Raw genomic sequence first — 23,821 nt, forward strand, 5'->3', positions numbered from 1 at the left:
CCAATGTTAGCTTAGCATTAGCTTGCTAACCTTACACTGACATACTGTTTTCTGTGTAACGTGTCGAACAAAGTTGGACGTTGTTGCATTTTTGTCTGCATGTTTTGCACACTGCAATTCATTTTTTTTGTTAAATGTCGCATTTTTGTACGGGAACATCTCTTGATTTTGTCCAGTCTTAAGTCATCACGTTTGTGACTCAAATCTGACTCCAAGTCCAAGTCAGTTGAGTCCACACCTCTGCTGCAAAGTGACAACAGCTTGGGGAAAGTGAGCATCACTGTTCTTGATAGTAGACATATATGTGGTTATAATGTAACTTCACCATGATGAGAACTTTCTGTCTCCTAATGTTATGTATACTTGAGCCACAGTGATGAACTTCTTTGGCTCCATATCATGAATTTGTAAATCAGCCGGCACTTTACACTGCGTTTGTGTGGCTATTCAATCATTCTGCTAAATGTTGCTACAGAGCTACATTGCCTGGCAGAAGAACGATTATCAGTAAATGATGGCATATTATGTTGCTGCGTATTTTTTTTAATGAAACAATGCCAGGTCTGTATAGTTACCGTTACGTATCTGTGTTGTGCCTAACAGTGCCCCTTAGCTTTTCTGGCATCACTGTAAACTGCTGCCTCTCATGGCGTATTGCTTAACATGAGTGTGTGTGCACCTGTTAAACACGAGTGTGTCTCACAGATTGAGGATGACAACTCATTGAGAGTTGGAAGTGTAGAAGGGATCCATCTCAGCATGGGGTCCTAATCCCATTTAAGGGTGACCTAATTTTCTCCATGTATGTTTGTGCAAGAATGTATGCTTTTGTATAATCATGTTAATGAATGTATGACATCAGTGTTTACATACATAGATGGTAATTTCCATTTTGTTTTTCAAGTTTTTCTAGATATTGAGTCAGTAGCTGTAGCAGTATGTTTCTATGTGTTTTCATCTCAAATATTAAAATTTGTGGTGCAGCTCTGTAGGAATATTAAAGGGAAAACACTGATGTCAGTTGTCAGAGCATTAAACCTATAATCTGTTGAGTCAGGACTCAATAGTCTAACAATGGCACAGCCATCAGTGCAGAAAAAAATGTTTAAATCAAAAATTAAACTAAATTTTGACCTCAAAATTGAAATCAACTTTTGGATCTGGAGAGTTGTGACACCCTTATTAGGTAATCGAAATGATTTCTGAAATAGTGGACTAGTAAAATACTGTCTCCTTGCACAATAAATGCATTCAGGCACTGGATTATATGTCCTAAGGGATCCAAAACAAGGACCGATTGTATCATAATACTCATAAAATAAAACTCCATGAAACCATGAAAATCTGCAGTGTTTCCAAACATGGTGTCGAAAGCTGTGATCCTCAGCCGTACTCCTAATGCATCCATTATGTATCTGAGTTCCAACGGTAGCACAAAATAATAATGTCCAAACTTTTATGTACTTGAATTCTGAAACGTAACTTTAGAAATGCATATAAAAAAAGGAAGAACGTAAATAAGTAAATTGACGATGAGAAGTGTCCTCCAGAGTACATTCACCATTCACCTCAAACTCAGACTTGCAACATTTCTCTGTGTGCATGTGCTTTTCCTCTGCAGCTGAAAAAGAGACGCAGAGATGATGTGACCTCTCACCCCCTAACCTTTCATTTTCTTTGGCTTCACCCTCACACCATCGCCCCATCTCCTCCTAACCTCCTCCTCCCTCTCTTGACAGCTCCTTTTCGAACAAACACAGATGATCAATAGAGATTTAAGGAAACATGGGAGAGGCATGGTGCTGGCAGTGGGGTGCCGAGTCAAGATGTGCATCTGTGTGTGTGTTGTGCTCATGTTCCATGCGTGCGTGTCTGTGTGTGTGTGTGTGTGTGTGTGTGTGTGTGTGTGTTTTAGGGCAGAGGTAGTGGGAGGAAGGTTGACCACAGAGGCCTTAAATGTTTACCAAGGGACCCCAGGAGGCCTGGGCTGAGCCTCCCTCTTTTCCGATTGGACTAGACAGCCTTCCCGCGAGTGTGAGAGGCTGTAATTGGCTGAGAGAAGGAGAGGAATGGGGGAGAAACGTGCATGAGATGGAGATGAAGCCCCGGCCTTGCCAGGGCTCTCACAGACGCTCTCACATGAGAAAGGGGGAGACTAATGTTAGGATTAACATGAGGCCACATGTTGGAGAGGAGGGATGCTTTGGCCCTCCTTTATAGTGCTTTGGTTACTCGACTGATTAAGGAATGTTTGACTTGAAAGAAAAGACGATGTGAAAAAAGGGGAAGAAAACTTAAACCTACAAAAAATAGTAAAGAAAACTTGTTTAAACGTGCTGATTGGATGGAGCTTTGGCTTCTCATGAGGGGAGAAATATGACACGTTTGTAATCGTGATTTTCGAATAATAAATTATCAAAATGGAGGGGAGAGGGAGGGTCTGGGAGAATCTGAGGACAAAATTGAGCAAGATGTCAAATGTAGAAAATGAGCACTAATTGATTATAAATGGAGCATTTTAGCCAGGCCAGATGAGCTCGCTGTTTGACAGCTGCCTGCCATGAATTCTTGCATTGTATAATTTGGCCTTGTGCGGCCTCTGAGTTTGGATTTTAGCCACACACGCTCACACACACACACACACACACACACACACACACACACATATATATAACTGAGCGTTTATGCTGACGTTGATGCACTGACTGTTAGAGAAATTTGTTACATAGTGACAAATCAACATGATTACACTTTTAATTTGTGCAGTTTGACAAACTGTGTGTAAAGGTTGTTGAGTTTATCTTTATGTCCTTGCTGCACCGTTAATTTTTGTTTCTGCTGTAGCTGCACATTATATAGATTTCTCCTAATCTGCTTCTCTCTAAATCTAATGCAGAAATGAATGGATTGCATTCTTGCTGTAAATGGGTGCCAGTGTTTGATGTGTCCTGTGATACGAACACTTGTATAAACTTTGCCCAGGCATTCCTCGCCACTTGGTCTCACAGAGCTCTATCCAACCTTGTCGGTCTTAAAAATGTGTCTGAGGACACCACAGTGTTGCTCAGTAGTTGTCACTCTACATATGGAAAAAAAAATGTTACCATTCCTCTGCACATAGGCCAAACTGTTTTTCCCATAAAAACCTAGAGAATAATTTAAATGCTTTATAGCTGACTGTAGTTATATGGCTTTAAGACTCTCTGTCATCAGACTCCACCAGAACTGAGGAAAATACTGGCAGCGTTGCCCTGAGAAACATAGCCTGTACATTTTGGGGTTGCTGGCTGCCCAGCGAAGTTGTGGAGACACAGCTGTAAATAGCCAAGGGTGCGGACAGAAAGTTTGGCCTATATTTAGAGGTCGGGTCTTGACTGGTAGAACTTGTCCGCTAACACCAACTTATTGACCGAGAACAGTTTTTCACTGTTTTTCTATATCACAGGCCACATACTGTTTAAACACAGTCTTATTTTAGCTGTAGGTAGATGGCCTGGATGAGAGAGGCAGTCACCACATTTCTGTGTTAAAGGTTTTGTTGGGAAATTCAAGTCGGGCTCAGGGGAAATGTTACTGTGTTGGTGTGGTATAAATTTTGCCAGCAAGTCTTTCTACATTCTTGTGTGTTTTGCCGCAGCGTGATTCGAAAGCCAAAAGTCACACTCACTACTGCTTTTGTTCATGGCATTGATTTAGTTCGGGGTTTGAAAAGCTGAAAGCTGCTGGAATCAATATTTTTGTATCAAGAGTCGATCAAGTGATTATCTGTAATGTGATAAGTGCAGCTATTTAACAACGCACAGATGGTGATCACATAACTCTGCAGTCCCTCAGCTGCCTGGAGTAGTTAAGTGTACATTAGTTACATTGTTTTGGTTGTAGCTGCAACTTTATTGTTTTGGTTCACTCTCACGGCTTTCATCCTTCTCATTTTTGGATGCAGCAGTCACCAAAACAGAGCTAAAAGGAGATAGGACTTATCAGGTGTTCAGGAACACTACACCAAATTAATGACCATGTTGCTTCCTGTCTTCAGGATGTGTAGATAAGAAGCTGTTTGCAAATGATTTCTCTATATCAAGCTAAAATGTGCTTGTGTCAGTGTTGTGTTTATGGCTTGCTTCTGCTGGTTATAAAAATCAATGCCAGATTTCTCCTTCGTCATTACTTCAAGGTCCCAGAGTCTAATACATTCAGCGTCATACTTTCATTTGGCCATGCCATTGAGCTAGTTTGCTGTCTCTGTCAAGTAGCTGTCCAACAGTCACTCACTCTACAGCAAGAAACAGCACTTCAAAATAAAAGCTTCAGGCCAGAAATGAACTGTACTTCAAAAGGGAACAAGAGAAATGTTTTAAATGTCAAGTGTGCAGGATTTAGGGGGATATATTAGAAAACCACCTTAAACTAGAAATCCTTGTGTTTTCCTTACCTTAAAATGAGAAGTTTATATCTACACTGGGAGCGGGTCCTCAACTATACAGATCGCCATGTTGTACTGCCATGTTTCTACAGAATGAACAAACCAACACTCACTCTACAAATGGCCATTCAAATTTACACATTTTTGCATCATCTACCTTGGTTAGAAGCCCCTTTGCGATGACAGGACAGGAAAAACCCAGATTTTTTTAATGTGGAATTGTTTTATTTAGTGTTTATACCGATTTGAAATCCCAAGATTTGTTTGTTTTGAAGAGGAACAGACCTCTGGATAATTTGGCTCCTGGTAAAAACCTCCTGAACGTCTGAACCTTAAGGTATCAGAGAAAAAAAGCTGAGCATACATTAGCAGGTGCTGGGCTAGCGATTCATCTGCGACAAGCTGAACGGCATCAGGCAAACACTTCATTGGGGGCGGCAGTAGCTCAGTCCATAGGGACTTGGGTTGGGAACCGGAGGGTCGTCTGTTCAAGTCCCCGTCCGTACCACAATATGGAGCGTGGACTGGTAGCTGGAGAGGTGCCAGTTCACCTCCTGGGCACTGCCGAGGTGCCCCTGAGCAAGGCACCGAACCGAATTAAATTAAATTTAAAAAAATTGTATCGTGAAACTGCTTTATTCGTTGTTTTTACCATCTTAAATCAACGTGTCTGTTTGTTTTGGAGAGGTAGAGATCTCTGTGAATAATCCAGCTCTCAGTAAAAACCTCCTGAACCATGAATACTAAAGGAATATTAACCGGGAGAAGTTTCAGCTGGTTGCAGTGTACCATCACCACCACAAGATGCCAGTAAATCCCCTGATATCTTACACACTGTTCCTTTAAAAGGTTCGGCCTGGCGTTTCTGACTAGCTTCCATGAGTAGCAGACACAATGATGAAAGGTTTAATTACCCTGATATTTCATCCACTATTAGTCAGCGTCATGAGGGGTTACAGTGAGTGACTTTTTGCTTATGTTTCACATGATTCTCCCTGCTGTCATTTCTAAACCTACAGTAGATGTGTGGTATGTCTCTAGGGAATCATGGCTAATGACAAAATCATTTCAAATGGGTTTAATTTAGAAAGTGATTTATTAAAATTGTCCCTTTGTCCAATAGAGTGAAAATGTTTCAAACATACACATACAGTAGAACATGCTTCGTACATTCAACTGACAAGTGCTGCGGCAGCAACCTGGCATGATAATTAATTATACCCTGCCCCGTGTTGGGTTTCACATACACCGGCTGAAAATAAATGGCACCCACAATTTGTGCTCACAGGCCAGAGAGAAAGGAAGGGGGAAAAAGAGCAAGGGAGAGAGAAGTGAGGGAAGGAGGGTTTTCACATGAGCATGTCATCATGGAGTCCAACTGATAATTATAATCACTGTGTCTCCGTCCCTCTGTCATTCTCCCCTCTGTCTCTCTCCGCAGCATCATGACTGTCTCGTCCTCCTCCTCCAATGTCGTAGTCCTTCTCCTAATTTCCTCCCTGGATTGGCTGTCCACTCCTGGATCAGCGTTTCTCATGGGCCGGGACCACGTGACGTCACCAGGTAGGTTACGAATGTTGAATCTGCTTTGTGTGAGGACAAATACGCAGGTGAAATAAATTGATGCGAGGCAAATCATTCTTTCGTTCATTAAGCTCTCCACACACAGCTCATCAAACATTAACATTGATTCAGGGTTTTGCGCTCGACACGCTGTTGGCACTTGTTATCACGTCTTATGTCAGACATCAGTTGCAGAATGCTGTGTTTGCTCAGATACATGAGGAAAGGTTCACTGTTGAGCAAACGCCGCACTTTCCTGGTTTGGCTTGTCAAACAGGCTGGTGATCAATAGAGCCAGGGTAAATACGTGGTCGGGGCTTCTCTGTCAAAGTCCAGGGACAGGACGATTCAGGATGTTCAGCCAGCTAATCCTGCTGTCACTGAACCATTTGAAATAATTAGGTGAAAGAATGCTGCGGCTATGGAAAGAGGCCAAACTTAGATTTTGATATGATTTACTCCCTAAAGCATGAGGTGGTCAAGATAGGTTTTTAAAATCAACCATGCTGTCTTCTACCACATAATTTCCGCAACTGACGCTCAGAGTCCCAATTACAAAACTAACTAGTGAGACTAGTAATAGTCGTGTGGTGATTTGGCATCTTCCTTTAATGGTCGAAGCCACACAGCTGAAATCAGGTGAAAGTGTGCAGCCCTGCAGACCTTAGCCAAGAACTAGCCAAGCTGTAATACGTGTTTATTCAAAGTCTACCTATGCTAGAACAGCTCATGATTTAGAGAGATCGTCACAGCTTAGATACAGTCACTCCTAGGAATGGATCAATTCTGCTGTTGACTTTGTCAAAATGTGTCTCTGACCTTAAAAAAAAGAAAACGTTGCTGTCTGGCCGTTTGGTTGTGCTGTATCTGAATTCCTGGATTTTATGTCATGAGGGAATTCATTTGTGAAAGCTGGATGAGAAACCGTTTTCTATAAAAGCCTTTCATGTTCATGAGTCTGGTCCAGTTTGCATAAAGTTATTTGGAAATTGGTACTTATTCAAAATCGTTTTACTTGTACATACCCTGACTTGAAAACTTTCTTTCCTTCAAATTCAAATGTTGGAAAATCAGGCAATGGACTTTTTTTCCTTCCTGCCTTTAAGTTGACACTTTGTTTGTTTCTTTAAGGATTATAGTAAAAAGAGCTAATCCACATGCCTTTGGGACATTGCCTGTATAAAATCACACATAAAAAAGAGCTGAAACAATTCATCTAATATTTGACTGGCAGAAGATTCTTTATTCTACTTTACCTTTCTGTTGCTGTTGATTGTCTTTGCACTTGGCTAAGCTTCATTCAGTTCCAGTGAAAGGATTGTTAACTTTGCATACAGTACATTGGTACCGAAAACATTTGGCAACACAATAAATGTCATCCTTGAATATATATTTTGGCATGTCGCTGTCTTTCAAGTGTATTCTTAGGTGCATGTGCTCACTGCCATTAAGAAGTGAACCGGTCGGCATTAAACACAGAGACCTGAGAGATCTCTAGACCATTCCCACCTGTCTCGCCACTGAATCACCTGTTGCCAAAATGGAGAGCATGCACGTTACCTGGAGAAACACTGGGGGAATTTTGGCTGTGTGATATTGGCTGTGTGCGATGTCCTATCCACTTGGATTTACCTGGACATGTGCTAAATGATTTCCCTTTACCCTCCATTTGCACTGGTACTGCTTTTCTGTCCCAATGATCCTGTCTAAAAAGACATGTTGCTTATAGATGTTGTATTAAGTTATTGATAGGTCGCTAACATTCAGGGTTGGTTTTTCTGGTTTGATCTATAGACTGTATGAAAATAATGGACATTGCCACTGTGACATCACCCATTGCTTTGTAGATGCCCATTATAACGCCTGGTTGTCACTTACATATGTGTACAAAGACAAGTCAACCGGAAGTCCATTCATTCCTATGGGAATCTCCATGATATCCAATGTGCCTGCGAAACTTCTCCCCTCCAGTACGTTCAGAAATATTAAACTTGTGCTGTGGATTTTGGAGAAACCGCATGGCAGTGTGCTAGCTTAGCTAACAGGCTGCTAACTAGCTAATTTCCTTCGATTCAGTTGCCTGTGTTGATTGTCAAGTCAGTTTGAATGATTAAAAAAACTTGTTTATCTTTTAACACATTGTAAATCTGAGTAATGTTGTTCTGCTAAAATATGGTTATAAATCATATATATTCAGATTGTTATTATGGGTCGTTCAGCCATTCATACTACTTTTTAATGAAATATTTCACAAAAAATACCATGTACCTGGCAGGCCAATGTCGTCTGTTAATCGTTGCCATGCCATAATTGTCCTATTTTTGTCCCAAATAATGTTCCAAGAATATATTCCAAACTACTGGATGGCGAAAAATTGACAAACTTAGTCTCTTCCCCATGACTACAGGTTGATTCTATCAGGTGTTTATCCATCTGTAAAGAAATGCACTTCCTTGCGTTGGACACTAGAGGCATCATCCACATAATTTCACAGATCTACAGACACCAGTCACATACGTAAGTGGAAACGAGGCGTTAAGCCTGAGGTTTGGCATTTTGGTCATTTTCATCTTGGATTTCTGTGGACAGAATGATCACATTTGGGTACCAAAATCCAACCCGAACATAAAGGGGAAATGATTCAAAGATCTAGGGCTAATGGGGGAAGCTTGCCTAGGGTGCTGAATGTGCTAGGTGTGGCACTGGTTGTCATGAGCGGGGAAATTAACTACAGAGACCCAAACCGTTTTTCTTTACCAGGCTGTAAATATGTTTATTTCTGCTGTAAAGTTTAACATGGGCATCTGTGGGGATTGACTCTGGTCAGAACTAGCCTCAAGTGGCCATTCGATGAACTGCAGCTTTTCGCACTTGGGTCCATTTCTCAGCCCTGGAGGTTGCTGCTTCGTTTGACCTGAGGAGTGTGTGCATTTGTACACAGAGATGTACAAATTGACTGTGTAAATCATAATGCAAAGGAAGACACGTATTCATCAGTTCACATTTCTACTAATAACACCCCAGCAGGGGCGTGGAAGCAAGCAAGGGGTCATTTTTTCATAAGTTATTTTGCCATATTTCTATGGCATCCTTGAGCAGGACGGTGAATCACTATCTATGTTAGACAAAAAGTTTGGGACTTCAACAGGGCTCTTCGTTTTTTATGCTGGTTTAGTGAAAACCAGCTGGAAACATTACCACTGGCATCCACTGGAGAATGCCAACTAATTCTCTCTTCTTCTGCCAAGCAGACCAAGTCCACACCAATCTTCTTCTCTGATTTTTGGGGGGCTTTTTTAAGGGGGAAAATGCTGACATTATTATGCTATATGTTTTATGTATATTGTAGCGTCACACTCAGATGGCTTTTTTTTCCTCTTTTTGTGGTCCGTAGTGCAATCCGGGAAATATAAACAACTCAGTGGACCAACGTGGCTGAAGTTTGAGAACATTGGATCAATTATCATGATCTGTGAACATATTGTTCTTTCTGCTGTGCTGTTTTAGTGTTTTTCCATGCAAAAATATTTCTGGTGCCAGTGTTGGTACCAGAGCAGCCAAACATTTTCAGTTTTACAGATTTTGGTAGTAAATCAACTCCTCTCCTTTTTCTGTTGGAGAGCCTGCTAAACTATTGCCTAAAGCACATCTGCATGAGTGTAAGCATTCCCTTTTGGATTAAGTGGCCATGGTTATAGGCCATTTTGGCTTTCTGAGTTGAAATTAATGACTATAATTGTTTTTTTGGACACGTGTCATAAATTCTCGGTTATTGCTATGCCTTTTGGCCATTGGTTGTGAAAGGCAGGGTGGGTATCTAGTTTGGCGCAGCTGAGTGAAAATCACAGGATCAGAGTATCCTGATGAGATACTCCCACAGGCGTGTAATGACATGCGAAAACTAGAGCAGCTCCATCATTTTAGGCATGATGTGTATAAAATGGGGGCAGACAGTTATATCTTAGTTATATTATAGAAATTATTGACACAAAAAAAGGCTGATTTCAACACAGCGACCCCTGGTTACATCTTAAGATGCCATTTAAATCACGAATGAGAAACAGATGGGTCTGTTCATACTGTGCTGTAAATCAATTAGTGATATCACACAGAGTTTTTAGCTCCACGTCTTTGCCCTTGGGCCCTTTGACTGTATATATGTCCACAAACTGTAGCAAATGTCTTTATCTCAGCGGAGTTTACATCAGCTTTCTGATAAGCTCTCAGACAAACCGCTGATAGCCAGGTGAGGTTTTGACTGGTCCACCTCCTTCAATCGTTAAAATGGTCTCCACCACGTCTTCCTCAACAGCCGTTAAAACATCTGTAAACACAAAGCAGCCGCTGATAGCATGAGCAAACACACACAGCCTGTGCCTTTCTCAAGCTCACCGCTGCATAAACTCCAACGCTGACACCTGCTCTCGACACTTAGAACAGTCTATATTTGACCTTTTATCCTCCACTCTTTCTCTCAGACACATCTAGTTGGTTGCAGAAATCATTTGTTTGAAACCATTTTGCTGTTGAGGTCAGGGACCTAATAAAGCCTTCTTGAAATTCTGAGGGTTACACTGTTTCTGCTGCATTTTTATGTCTGTTGTAGAACCAGCCACATTACAAGCCAAGAGTAGACATTTGGAGATGCTCACTCTGTATTTAAAGGCTTACCAAAGTGATTATAACCAGTGGTAGTCGTTTGTCTTGATCTGTCCTCACATGCACACTTTCTTTTTTCTTTCCCTGAGCGTGTCTGTCTCTGTGTCTTAGGAGGACTTGCTTCTCAGGCCCCGTAGATCGATCCTGTTGAGCGAGGCCATGCTCTTGGCCACAGATGTAGTAACCAGTGGTAAAAGTGCAGAGGTTTGGCCCGCCTGGCTTGTACACACAATCTACAGTTACATCTGCTTCAAAGACAAGCAGTGGGTGTGTTTGCTCTGAGCAGCGAAGTTGGGGCCTCGTTTGGGATATGGTGTCTGAAGTTAAATACAAAGAGCATGCATGGTGGTGAAATGCTCTGTTGTAGGAGGATAGCTGCAATAAGAAGCAGATGCATGTAGATAAAATATCCACAAGTGAGATTAAAGGCAGAAGTTTACTATCAGCAGGGGAGACTGTAGAGTAGCATGAAAAGCTGTAGAGAGCCAAAGTAAAACTGGAGATGCATGAAAATGTTTTATTTAATACCTTTTTTATGGGTAAAATATTGGGTAACATGCACTAAGTATAATTAAAACGCTGTGGACGTGTGCTTAGTTTTAGAAGCACGTGTTTTCATTTTCTTGAGCCTTCATTCCAGAAACTTTTCTCAGATGCCTCTTAGGATTTTCCACTATTCTCCTAGCTGCAGCTCTGTCACTATGGTCTCACCCCTCTTCCTGCTCCCTTTAGCTCTGGCTGGTTGACATAAGATGTATCACTTCCAGTGTGCCAGTGCAGGGAAGTTGCCACAGACACCAGACACCTCAACACTGGTATACTGCAAAATCTTTCCCTGGCGGCAGTAGGCTTGATACGCATTGTGTGAACTCATTTGGCAAGTGCTTGAATGTAACGTTAATTTATGTGTAAAAGACCTGCGTTCCAGCTGCAGTACTTTCTTCCAATATTAGCAAAATACAATCACATATCACTGGGAACAAATTTAACTCTTTCAGACAGACAAAATAAATAAAAGAAGCCCTTAATAGGTGGTTGATTGCAATGAGTGACAGAAGCGAGTGGAGCAGATGTGTGTTTCCCATTTATAACAAAAGCTACGCAGCCATTTTGACTCACTTCTGAAACAGGGATCTCCCACCTCAGTGTGAGGCCGCACAGTCGCCAGCTGAATGTAACATGTTGCTTTGTCCCATGTGAAAACGTCTGACACCTTGCCGAAGCGCCGAGGCTTGTAGAGCTACGTACACCAGGACAAAAAAGACAGAGAGAAAGGTGGGGAGAGAAAATGTGTGCGCTCAGTATGTGCAGGTGTCCATGCTGCAAGACAGACACCCCCGCTCATCTATATTTACTCTCACTTGGATGTAATATGACATAACTAAGCCAATACTGTGGGCTGTAATGGCATTAGAGGAGATTAACATCATTAGTTCAGGCTAATAAATCGCCAAGACAAGACAAAGCTGGCTGGATCACCGCATGGTCAAACACACCAGATTGTTTCTGTTAGACTTCAAAGCTATGAGCGCTGATGAGAATTATGCGGATCACATGGAGCGAGCACTCGTCGTCACTCTGCGGTCCCAAACTGTAAGAGGGAGGAAAAACCCGTAGGTCCTGTTGTGAAACTGGGAGGAAAGGCACAACACATTCAAAGAATCGGACAATGGCGCTTTGATATTCTTTGTTGGTTTTTGTTTTGAAGGTGTAAGTTCAGTGTGTGTGTTTGTGTGCGTCTGTGCACTTATGTGTGAAACTGCGTGTGCATGTTGCCAGTTATTTATATCACCTGTTTTCATTCCCTTGTTTGTATCTTGTTGCAGCCTCTCACCTTTCTCCCCCTCTCTTCTGGCCCACTTCTCGCCCTTTCTGGCTGTCTCAAATGCCACATAGCCTTCTGACTTAACATTTAACCTCCATTCTGACGCTCAGTTTTTAAGGTTTTAATATTCTCTTTCCCACAGAAAATAAAATACATATGTTTAAATTTGGAGTCAGTATGGGTGAATTTATGAAATGGAGGAAATTCCAGATTTGATCCCATTTTTCTTCTCGTGTCCTCATTCTTTCTTTTTCTCGTCATCCAAGACGCATTCCCTGTGGAAGACAAATGATGCCATCGGACTGCAGCACAAATTAACACATCTACTAGTGTGTGTGCGCTGCAGGAAAGTGCATGCGGGTGTGTGTATTAATTGTGGCGCAGGGATATAAAGTAGAACTCGGCATGTGCAGACTGACAGGCACTTTTACTCTTAGCACGGTGTCAGTTTGTGCTGCCAATTTTGCCATCTGGTTAACAGAGAGAGAGACAGTCTGATGGTGCAATAGGAAGCGATATGGATCATCTAGCATGAGTGCGGAGATGGCAGTCAGTAGTACCAAATTAGTTTACCAAATAAGCAAACGTATATTGACGGTTAAAAAAATAGCATCTCTAAATACACAGTGTTTGTGACTTTATGCGATAGCTTTACCCAAAGAAAAGGTTACATTATACCCTTCCTGTTATGGCTCAATTTAGACTTGCAGTGACAATTCAGCTCTGAGTGTCTTGTAATTGTGTTTACGCTGTCAGCAGAGAGCAGAGTACGAGTTGTGAGTGAAGTGACTGGGGACAACAGGTTCTACTGTTCAGCAGCCATGCGTGTGTTCTCTTCAAGCATAGGGCAATTCAAAGCAATTACATGCTAATACCACAATGAAGAGACACTCAGAGTTCATAGTGTTTATGTTTCTGCCTATTTGTGTGTTGGTTTTGTGTTATTTTTGACTGTATGGTAACATAATTAAGAAAGGGATAAAAATACTCTCTAAAGCCTGCGTACAAACTGCACATGTTGTCCCAAAGTAATGGCTGATCAGGTTATATTAAAGCTGCTGCATTTAATACTTTAAAAATAAACCTAATTTGTGCCAAAGTGCTTTACACTTAGGAGAACCAACCACAAGTGAACGTGTTAAATATTTTCCCCATGTTCAGACAGCACATGAGCGGCAGCATTCTGCACTCATTGTATGCGGGAAATACTAGTCTGGGACATTATTAAATGCAGTGAGGTGCATTTGTGAAGGATATTAGTCCACAAAGAACTTTTCTTATGTCGGAGAGGGGCACAAAGATGCAATTATTAAAAAAATAATCTACAACTGAGTTTATGTCTGTTGTAATTGAATGCACCTTCAAATAATCACATTCAGATTCCTAGTCTGTGGTATTATCTAGAGTTGTTATGACTGTGGAAGATGGACGTTTTCATTAAGATTAACAAAGCTGCGTGTCATCCAGCAATTATCCTGAAGTTTTACTGTCAACGTGTTCAGCTCAGCCTGGCTGCTAAATAAAGATGAAACCAAATTAAAGTTGTGTTTATATATTGGTAACATATATAAAGAGAACAGCAACGGATCCAGACTTGAGCCCTGAGGGACACCACACTGAGTGATAGCTGGGACAGATAATTAACCACCTCCATAGACTGTGAAATTTCTCAAGCATAACCAGTTTTAGGCAACTGCAGCCTGTCTACATATACCCCACAATAAAAGAAATAGATTTGCATGTCTCAAAAAAACATCTTGTTTTCATCAAGGGAAATATATCATCCAATATTTGTCTGTTTATACAATTACATACATTTTATTTTCAACATCATTTATGTTTTGCAGCCAGGTTTTGCTGGTGTTACAACATTATATACAGATTTACTGTCTCTGAATGTTGCCATCTATCTGTCTCGCTCTCTTCCTTCCTCTTCCTTTCCACATGTCCCCTTTCAGCAGCCTTTTGAAGCGTTATTAACATGAACATTGACTTAAATCTGCAAATGAGCTGGAAAAGGTCACAATTTATAGCGTCATAACCTCATTTCTGTTCCCATCCTCATAACAGTCGAGCATTTCACATTGCGGTAACTGATAAAGCTTGGTCGCACCTTTCTCACCGCCTTTATAGTGCTGTTTGCAGCTGGCACAAGATCCGGAAGAACTGTGCTTTATTTCAGCTTTTTAGTGGATTTTAAACCTAAATGGCTAAAGCTGACATCGAGGTAGATAAGTGGTTTCCTAGCTCCTCTGTATGGACTGATGAAGACAGGATGTGAAGTTAAGAGCTGTTTATCAGTCTCAGCTGCGCACACAGCCCGCAAGGACCGACAGATACATATGGGTAGCCAGGATGAGCACACACACACACGCTCAAAATTAGGTTTCTTCTTCCAGCCGAAGGCTTTCAACTGCTGATAATTTAATGGCAGCTGACAGGTACAGGCAAGATTTAGATTCCCATGACTAAAACTGGTTATGTATTAGTACGTGTAGAAAACGTGGTGTAAAGCCCTGCAACAAAATTACCAGCCTATGCATGGCACTTATTCAATATGACGCTGTCAGGATGACATTGCCCTGTGGCATGTGAGCCTGTTACAGCTTGAACAGTTCCAGTTTCTTTTTTTTTCTCCTTACAGTAATGTAAAGGTTTAAGCCATATCATATCAGATAAAAAGAGAAAGAGAAGAAGTATGACTGGTCAGCAAATGAGTGAGAAAAAGAGAAACTGAGAGGTAAAGTTCCTCTCTGGGTGGAATAAACCCCTAAAATCTCATCTGTGCTCATCAAAATTACTGAATTTAAAATTTCTTCGATGTAACTTTACACTTATGCCTCATTCAGTATGCACAGAACTATAAATATGCAAATGACCCTGCCCCTTCAGCTGCTCATCTCCAGCTTGAGCATACTTGCTCATTTACTCTGCTCATCAAACCCACAAACTTCTGCTTATAAACAGTAATGGATGACATGAGCCTTTGGCTTGAATAAGTTATCAAACAGCTCATAATGTGTTGCTGTTGTGAGATAAATCTTGCCAGCTCTGAGCTACAGGAAAAGTTAAGGCCTGTTTCCACCAAACACTTTCAGTATGGTACCTTCTGAGCCAAAAGTAACCCATCAGACATGGTACCTAGACCCTAGTGTTTCCACAGCAACCAGTGTTCTTTCATGTGGGCAGGGTTGTTGTCACTCACTGCTCCATTCAGCACTCACTGTATTTCCTCCTTTATCAGTCTGCATATTGTTTATTCCAACATTTTCAGAACAAAAATGAACAGGCTGCAGTGAGAGTCCCTCTCAGTGGGATTTTTAAAAATTGCGGGTTTGTGCATTTCGTCCTTTTAAGGCAAGCTCAGGGGTTTGGTGTTGCCGGAGTCAACAGGAACAACACTCCACGACGTTGTTTATTCTCCAAGTGAGGACTGGACAATATGCAGTTCACATAATCCAGTGAAAATTAATATATATTTTTAAACGCTCGAAGACCCATTCATTACTAAAAGTGAGTCCCTCCAGAAAATCTCGATCTTGGGATCGCAATAATTAACGCAAATTCAACATGAGTCTGCAATATTTGTGGGGCTTGCAATTTTTCAAAAGTCCTGCGATTTTTCAGCGTTTCTCCGCGTTTTCCAGCTGACTGGAAGTCGTCGTGCATGTGACGTCATTTGAAACGTCATCAGATGCGTCCTCAAATTGCGCTAATGACATTGCAGCATGGAAAAATGCACTGTATTGACATAAGAATTTGCATTGTTTAAATGCATACAGTATGTGTTAAATTTCTTAAAATGTTATGTCTACAGAAGATGTAGTTTACATGTTGTTTTACAGTCACATTGTCTGGTTTGAGAGCTACAGTCTCAAACCAGACATGCGAGTCCATGTTTTGAAACTAATTAAATAAAACTAAAGAAGAGAACTATAAAAAAACATTTGCAGCTATTTTTGTAATATTCAGTATGATTATCATACCAAGTGATTACATGACTTATTTTTTTGGAGGTAGTTTAAAAAAGATCACATTTTTTTTCTCCTCTTGTCATGTCTGCAATTTTTGTCATTTGCTGCAATTTCCCACAAAAAAATCACATTAAAATGCTGCAATTTTTATCGCAATTTTTAACAAAATTGGCTGCAAATTCAAGGTTTTTTTGCCACGAGATCCTGGAGGGACTGAAAAGTGTATGTCATCCAAGAGAGACAATAAAAACTAATGGTCAGAGGTGTCAAATTTAAATTTAAGGCGTTCTGATGGATTCATGTCGTCAACTCATACATTGAGTAACATAACAAGTAAACCTTCCACCTTAAAAGTTGCAGGCACTCGGCCCAGTGAATTACTTTCAGACTATAGCTGCTGCAAAAGGCAACAAAACATCTTTTCATTTTTTTTATATATATACTTTATTAATCCCAGAGGGGAAATTCAATTTTTCACATTTCATAGTTTATATGTAAAACTCTCCACAGAATGAACAGTGGTTACATGAGCCTCAAAACCAGTCACAACTCAGCCCTGAGCAGAGTGACCGTCCGCTATTGACCAATTAACAGACTGCAGTGTTCACAGCTTCACCTTTTAGTACCAGATCTGTGTGCTAGGTACCCCAACAGAGGGGGGACCAAAAATGGGGACAGTATGGAACGGTTCCATTGGAACCATCCACAACATTTCGCAGTGGAAAAAAAAAGCGTACTGAACTGAACTGTACTGTATGACTACACCTGGCTTCTACTCGTTTCTGTAACGTTATGGAGAGCCTCATCTTGCAAGTTGACAGGATTGGTTCCTTAGGTCTGTGACATAACAAACCTGGGCAGTTTGAATTCCCAATCTTGAGACTGTCTTTGGCACACTGCAGTTCCAAGGTGGAAAAGCTCAGCCATGGCATTGACACCATATGGGCAAGTTTACAAAGTTAAAAAAGTCAAAAACTGGAGGGGGGTCTTTAAGGTTATGGTGAGAATTTGAATCTCTCCAGGTGTTGCTGCACAACCTTTCACCTCTAACACTCATCAGGTCCATCTACCATCCACAGCCTTGTTCAAAAATGCAAACAATTTTTGAAAAAAAATGTCACCACCTTCTGACCTCTCTCAGCAGAGCCTAATTCTTTACAGACAGGTTAACTTTCGAACACTGTGTGCTTTAGAGTCTGCTCCACCCAAAGTAAAAAAGCAGCCATGAGACGACATTGATATTAAAGGCACTGTATGTAAGAATGTGGCCAAAACGGTTACTGCACTCAAATTCAAAATACTGCTGCGAGTCGTGTCTGCCCCCCCCCCCCTCCCCTACAGATTTGAGGTTGCTGGACAGCGGCACGCTGGAGACTGATTTGTTTGCCCACGGGTGGCTGCCGTCCTTGATCTTAGGTTTTCCAGCAGACCGTTTGAGCAAGTCCGGCTTCTCTGCTGCTAACGCTGCTGCCGGGATACAGCTGAGGAGACTGCTAATGCTATGTACCGCTAATGCTAATGCTGCTTGCCGTGCTGCTGTAGCTCAGTCGTAACTGTAACTGATGCTGAGACTCTAGTGACTGTGTGACTGGTAGACGGCGGTGGGTGGCGCAACAGGCCAAAACACAAATTCAAAACATAAACATGATTTGCGGACTGTAAAAATGTTTTTTAAATGTGAATATTCTGGCTGTACTATTGTTGTCGGTGAGATCAGTATGTTATATGAACATTATTTCTTAGTCTCTGTGACATATTAGGATGATTTTACGACTATTTGCTTTAGATTTCTTACATATAGCTCCTTTAAGCAAATAATTACACATATGAGCAACAGAAGTAGGAAATGAATGAATAATATTGTTTATGAGGAATTAAATTACATGAAAAATGTTTGCTTGAGTTGCCTGAAATGTTGTCTGACCTGGAGTCACAAACAAAAAACAAACACACATTTCCAGTTTTACTTTTTATGTAATCTGTCTAAGCTCGTCTTTGCATCCAGCGCCGGCAGAAAGCTCTTTGATGGTGGCAGCTGGAATTCGTTGGATGGGGGAGGGAGGCCGAGTTGAAATAGCAAAGCTCTGGGAACCACGACAGTGTGCAGAAGATGAAGGGAGGGAAGGTGGGAAGGGGGTGGGGGGAGGGAGGGGTTCAGAGCTGGAGGCACAACAGCGTCGGAATGCGATGAATTATGAGGTTGTGCTGGCATCGAATAGAAAGTCAGCAATGTAATCAAAGTAATCAAAGTAATGGTGCATATTCTGTGTGAATAAATGATGAGTATAGCAGTCTGGCCTGCCTCTGGGTTGGGCTTGTTTGTAAGGGTGGTTTGTTGTGGTGTCTGTGGTTTATGTTAGCTTGTGATGCATGCTGGCTGGTTATATGTCTGTGTGCAAGTGTTGTATGCATGTTCATGCTGGTGAGATAATGTGTCATCTTTTCTACGTAAGATTTAGCAGCATTCAGAGACTCGTTTATGATCTCAAAAAACTATCCTGCTGCAGTAATGCCTCAGTCTGTCTTTAATTCCTCGCCTTGTGTTGTGAAGCATGTTTATGTTCTGGGTCTGGTGTGATTTACGCTGCAGACAGCTCCGGAGGAGAGCGGGTAGGGCAGAAATCAATGATACCTTCAGCTGCTTATTTATGGTTGCACCAAACTCTGGGACTCTCAGCTGGATGAGAAACTGGCCTCCGACTGGAGAGGGAGGTAGGGAGGGATTAGTGATGAGGAGTGACAGGGTGCCGAGGGAGAGGTGGAAAGGGCTGAGTCAGTGCCTCAGGGTGGGGCAGAGGGGAAACGGTATGAAATGTGTGCAGGCGGATCTAAAGGTTATAAAGGCACGGTGACTGAAATTCGATGCAACGTAACTCCATCCTTCGACACATTGTTTTCCTGTAGCCATGGGCTCCACATTGGGGGAACCAAATCTGCTGGAGGTGTCCAGATATATTTTAATTATTGCCTTATGTCATGGATTTATGGTAGCATACTCAAATTTAGAATAACATTGGCTGCAGACTGCAAGTTAGCCTCAGCTCCCACCAGCAAAAGTGTTATCCCTGCTGCACATTATACAGCTTTCATCGCAGCTGGCTGCTACACTGAAAATATGTGATGCTCATGCAATGTAGTATGTTAAAAGACAGGAATAAGGAATGTTGACACATTTCCCAGCTTGTGGTAGTAAAATACTTCGAATGTCACACTTGAGATGTCTGACAAACTCAACTAGAGCATTTTATTGACAGTCAGACAATCCGTCAGTGCTTCAAGCATGGTAAACGAGAAGTGTTGCTATTATATTGCAGTGTTATTTATTTGCACTATTACCTTGGCTTGCAGCTAGCAGGCTTGTATCCACTGTGAAAAAGTGACTGCTGTCATGGTTTTAAGGAGGAGTGGGGAGAAAGGGTGTTGGGTTATGTTGAGTTAATAAATCAAAAGAACCCATAGAGTTGACAAATGTTAATAAAGGCAGTCTGAGTTCTTCTGGTTGTTTCCTCTCTGATCCTTACCTCTCGTTGTCTTCCAGCTCCCGTGGAACCTCACATCACAGAGTGCATATCGAGGGACCTAGAGACATTCCGGTGTTGGTGGAGTCCAGGTGACTTCCACAACCTGTCCTCCCCTGGAGCACTCAGAGTCTTCTACCTTAAGAAAAAGTGAGTGTGATAGCCACAGTACCTCGGGAGGCGCTCAAGTAATTGTTTATAATGTGGAGCACTCTTTTTGTATCTGTGTGTGCATGTTATGTGAGTCACTTTTAAAAAGGCTGCAAGCATCATTTCTTCCTTTGCTCCCTCTTCTGTTTCTCTCATCATTGTCTCCCTACTTCAGCTTGCCCACCAGTGAATGGAAAGAGTGTCCAGAGTACCTTCATTCAAATAGGGAGTGCTTCTTCGATGGAAACCATACATCGGTTTGGGTCCCCTACTGCATGCAGCTCCGCGGCCAAAACAACATCACATATTTCAACGAGGACGACTGTTTCACTGTGGAGAATATTGGTTAGTAAAAAAACATTTGTGCATATATCCAGATTTTTGCAATATGTCGGATGAGTAAGGGGAATTCTACACTGCATTGAAACAAGTTCCAGCACAATTTCTTTCCTCCACATGCAGGCATAGCAGCAATGATCATTAAATATAAATTATTAAGTGAGAGTTATACACTGTGGGACAGCAGAAAATGGGCATTGTTAGTATGACAGATGACCTGCACAGACTGTTTTCTCGCTGCTGCATATAAACTAAACCAGCAAATGTCACATGCTTATCAATTTCACAGCAAGTGTCAGATACACAGTGTTCACAGTAAATGTTTTGATGTCTTTATCTCACTGGGACTGTACAAGATGCTGACAAACACTGTATTATCACATGGTAACGTCATGTGTTTGCTGACCTCTTCCATGGAGAAACTTTTGTTTATTAGCTTTCCTCATGTGTTCAAATTGATCATCTGCATGTTTTTATAGATAACATTTGGATGTTGTCTTCCACTGAACTGCTGATGGTCGGTCTGTCCATTTTCAGAATGCAATACTACGTGTCCGAAGAAATTTGCAGTGACTATTCAGAATCCCCAGATCATAAATCTGAATTGTTTTGTTACTTCATTGCCTAGCCCTCCCCTCAAATGTTTTCAGAGTCATATTTTAGTGTACTGTTTAGCCATAAAATGAGAAGTTTGGCCTGGCTGGTGGGCGGTGCTTATTGCTCAATCTAACTGTATCACATACAAAGAAGTCCACACGCACATCCAAACCAAAAACGGGCAGGTGCTGAGCCAAAAACAGTGCATACAAAAGAACAGTTCGCACACTGCAGGGCTCCAATGCTCAGTCAAATTTATTCGAATAGAAGTAACGTTTCGAGCGTCAGGCTCTTCATCAGACTAGTCTTCAGCAAAGACATCGGTCGTCGTGCATTCAAATTCAAAGCTCCATCAGATTGGAACAACCTTCCTTGTTCACTTAGGTCTATCAGTTCTTTTCATATCTTCAAATCATCTTTAATTACACATTTTCAAACATCCTGCTCTTGTTTCTGATTTATCTTTCCTTTTCTTTCTAGGACTCATTCTGTTCATACTTGCTTTCCTTTTGTTCACGTACTGTACTGTACATGCCTTATGCATTCACCTTACATACACTATGAGTGTATTTGTGTATATAAATGTGTATACTGTACTTGTGCATGCATGCAAATGTATTCATATGGGTGTGTAAATGTATGCTTATGTGTACACAGGCCCACCTCTACCTATGTACTTTTGCAGAGGGTTTTCTGATTGTATTTTGATTGTGTAATACTGGCTGGTGGGGGAGGGTGGCTAGGTCTGGGAAGCATTGTTGGAGTGTGCATGTGTGTGTGAGTGTGTGTGTCCTTGTGTTTATATGTTTGGTATTATGTTTTGTATTTACTTTTTATTATGTTTGTAGTGTTTATGTCTGTCATTATTTGTAAGGACCCCCTCGAAAATGAGATGGCACATCTCAAGGGACTATCCTTGAAATAAAGAATAAATAAAGAAATAAATAAAGAATTTATACTTGTGCATCAGCTCTGTGCAGAGTCTACACTGTAGCCTACACACGCTGCCTATGCTGTTGTGCAGTTACACCTCCAAAACACTAGTTGGTGGCAGGTTTCCGTGAAGTGTTGTAAAGTTTAGTTTATTCAAAACACACCCAAAACACACATTAAACATGGCTTAATAGAGACAATTTTAAATACAAGTACACACAGCAGCTTCACTATAACTCCCCGCATTCATAGACAAAGCACTTGTCTGTATCTGGCCACATTTTCCCCACAAATACAACATGCTAACATTATTAGCACATGCCTATGGCATTTTACATTGTATAAATTAGCCCAGCAGCTAGCGTACTTTTTCATATAACAAAGGTAACGTGACAAAATTCAACTATTTTACAACTGACAAAACAACTGTCTTATACTAAACACGTTTTCCAAACAAATATATGCTAACATCATTAGCGCAAGCCTGTTGCTTTTCACATTGTATAAATTAGCCTAGCGATGAGTGGAGATTTCCTCTGCTTATATGAAGCCAGGATAAATCACACACAAGACTTAAAATGCTATTTTGTGGAGGCTTTATTGTCTTCACAATTTATTGTTTTTTATCTGTGAAATTAAATTTAATAAAAGCTTTGTTTCCACTGAGGGAAATGGTTTCAGCTTATGAAAATAGAAGGTCTGAGTTGCCGTGATGTGTAGTTACATTTCTGGTGGGTGCATGTCAGGTACAGCGTCAGTTTGAGGCAGAAGTATAAATCCCGCTTGACTGTGATTGTTTTCGTTCATTTGCAGTAAGGCCATTAGAAATGCTACAAGGCAACAGAGTAGGCAGAAAAGTACGATGAAGATTATCTGCCTACTCTGTTGCCTTGTAGCAACAGAGTAGGCAACAGAGTAGGCAGAAAAGTATGATGAAGATTATCTGCCTCACTCAGTGCTGTGTGAATATAGTGACAGTTCCAGCAAATATGACAAGAAGTTATAGTTTATAAACATTACCTACTGTACCTTTAACTCAGAAGAGACAAGTGTAACTTGCAGTCGCTCTGCAGGTTCATATACGGCACAACATTCTAGCACATAAACCTGCTCATGGTACTGTATGAGTCACCTCTGCTATATAGGTCTACTGTTGACTTTTAAAGTTGATTGACTTAAAGATCATACGCAGCAGCTTCTTTGATGTATTCTTGATTTGTTCTTATAAATATGATCAAGTGCATTCACAGCCACCCATTAATTTACCATGTTTATAAACATGATATAAATAACTTTAAATGTTTCCATTCTGCTCAAACTAAACTTTTGCTCTTTTCCTTGCAGTACGGCCTGACCCACCAGTGTCTCTAAACTGGACTCTGCTGAATATAAGTCCCTCCGGGCTCAACTATGATGTCATGGTCAACTGGGAGCCCCCACCCTCTGCAGACGTCGGGGCGGGCTGGATGCGCATTGAATACGAGATCCAGTACAGAGAGAGAAACACCACAAACTGGGAAGCAGTAAGTCTTCTCCTTACTTGCTCTTAAAGTCTCTCTCTTCCTCCTTTGCCTTTATGCACACGCACCGTTGCATGTACTGACACATGTAAACACACACCTTAAAAGTTAACAAAAGGCCTCTGTGCATGTGCACAGGCTGACACAAACGCAAACACTTATGCACCCTCTTTAAAGTAAATTGTAGGTAGGTCATACAGCCACAGTGTCGTGTTTCCTTCCCCCTCCCCCCCTGAACTCTTGTGGCTAAAATGCAATGTAGCTTTGTTGGCAAGGCAGTGGAAGTCGGAGCAAGGCCCTCTGGGAAAACACTGCCTCTC

General features: G+C 41.4%; 1 protein-coding gene across 1 annotated transcript in view; it reads left to right on the forward strand.

The window, feature by feature from the left end:
* The window catches only part of ghra (growth hormone receptor a), a 41,823-nt gene that overhangs the window by 8,935 nt on the left and 9,067 nt on the right, over nt 1-23,821 (forward strand). Inside the window, exons 2-5 of the mRNA XM_049578325.1 lie at nt 5,865-5,986; nt 19,983-20,112; nt 20,288-20,457; nt 23,326-23,504. Of these exons, the coding sequence (XP_049434282.1) occupies nt 5,869-5,986; nt 19,983-20,112; nt 20,288-20,457; nt 23,326-23,504 (597 nt within the window). The 5' untranslated portion in view covers nt 5,865-5,868. The remainder of the gene's footprint in view (nt 1-5,864; nt 5,987-19,982; nt 20,113-20,287; nt 20,458-23,325; nt 23,505-23,821) is intronic.

Source organism: Epinephelus fuscoguttatus, linkage group LG6 (assembly GCF_011397635.1).
Source record: "Epinephelus fuscoguttatus linkage group LG6, E.fuscoguttatus.final_Chr_v1".
NCBI lineage: Eukaryota > Metazoa > Chordata > Actinopteri > Perciformes > Serranidae > Epinephelus > Epinephelus fuscoguttatus.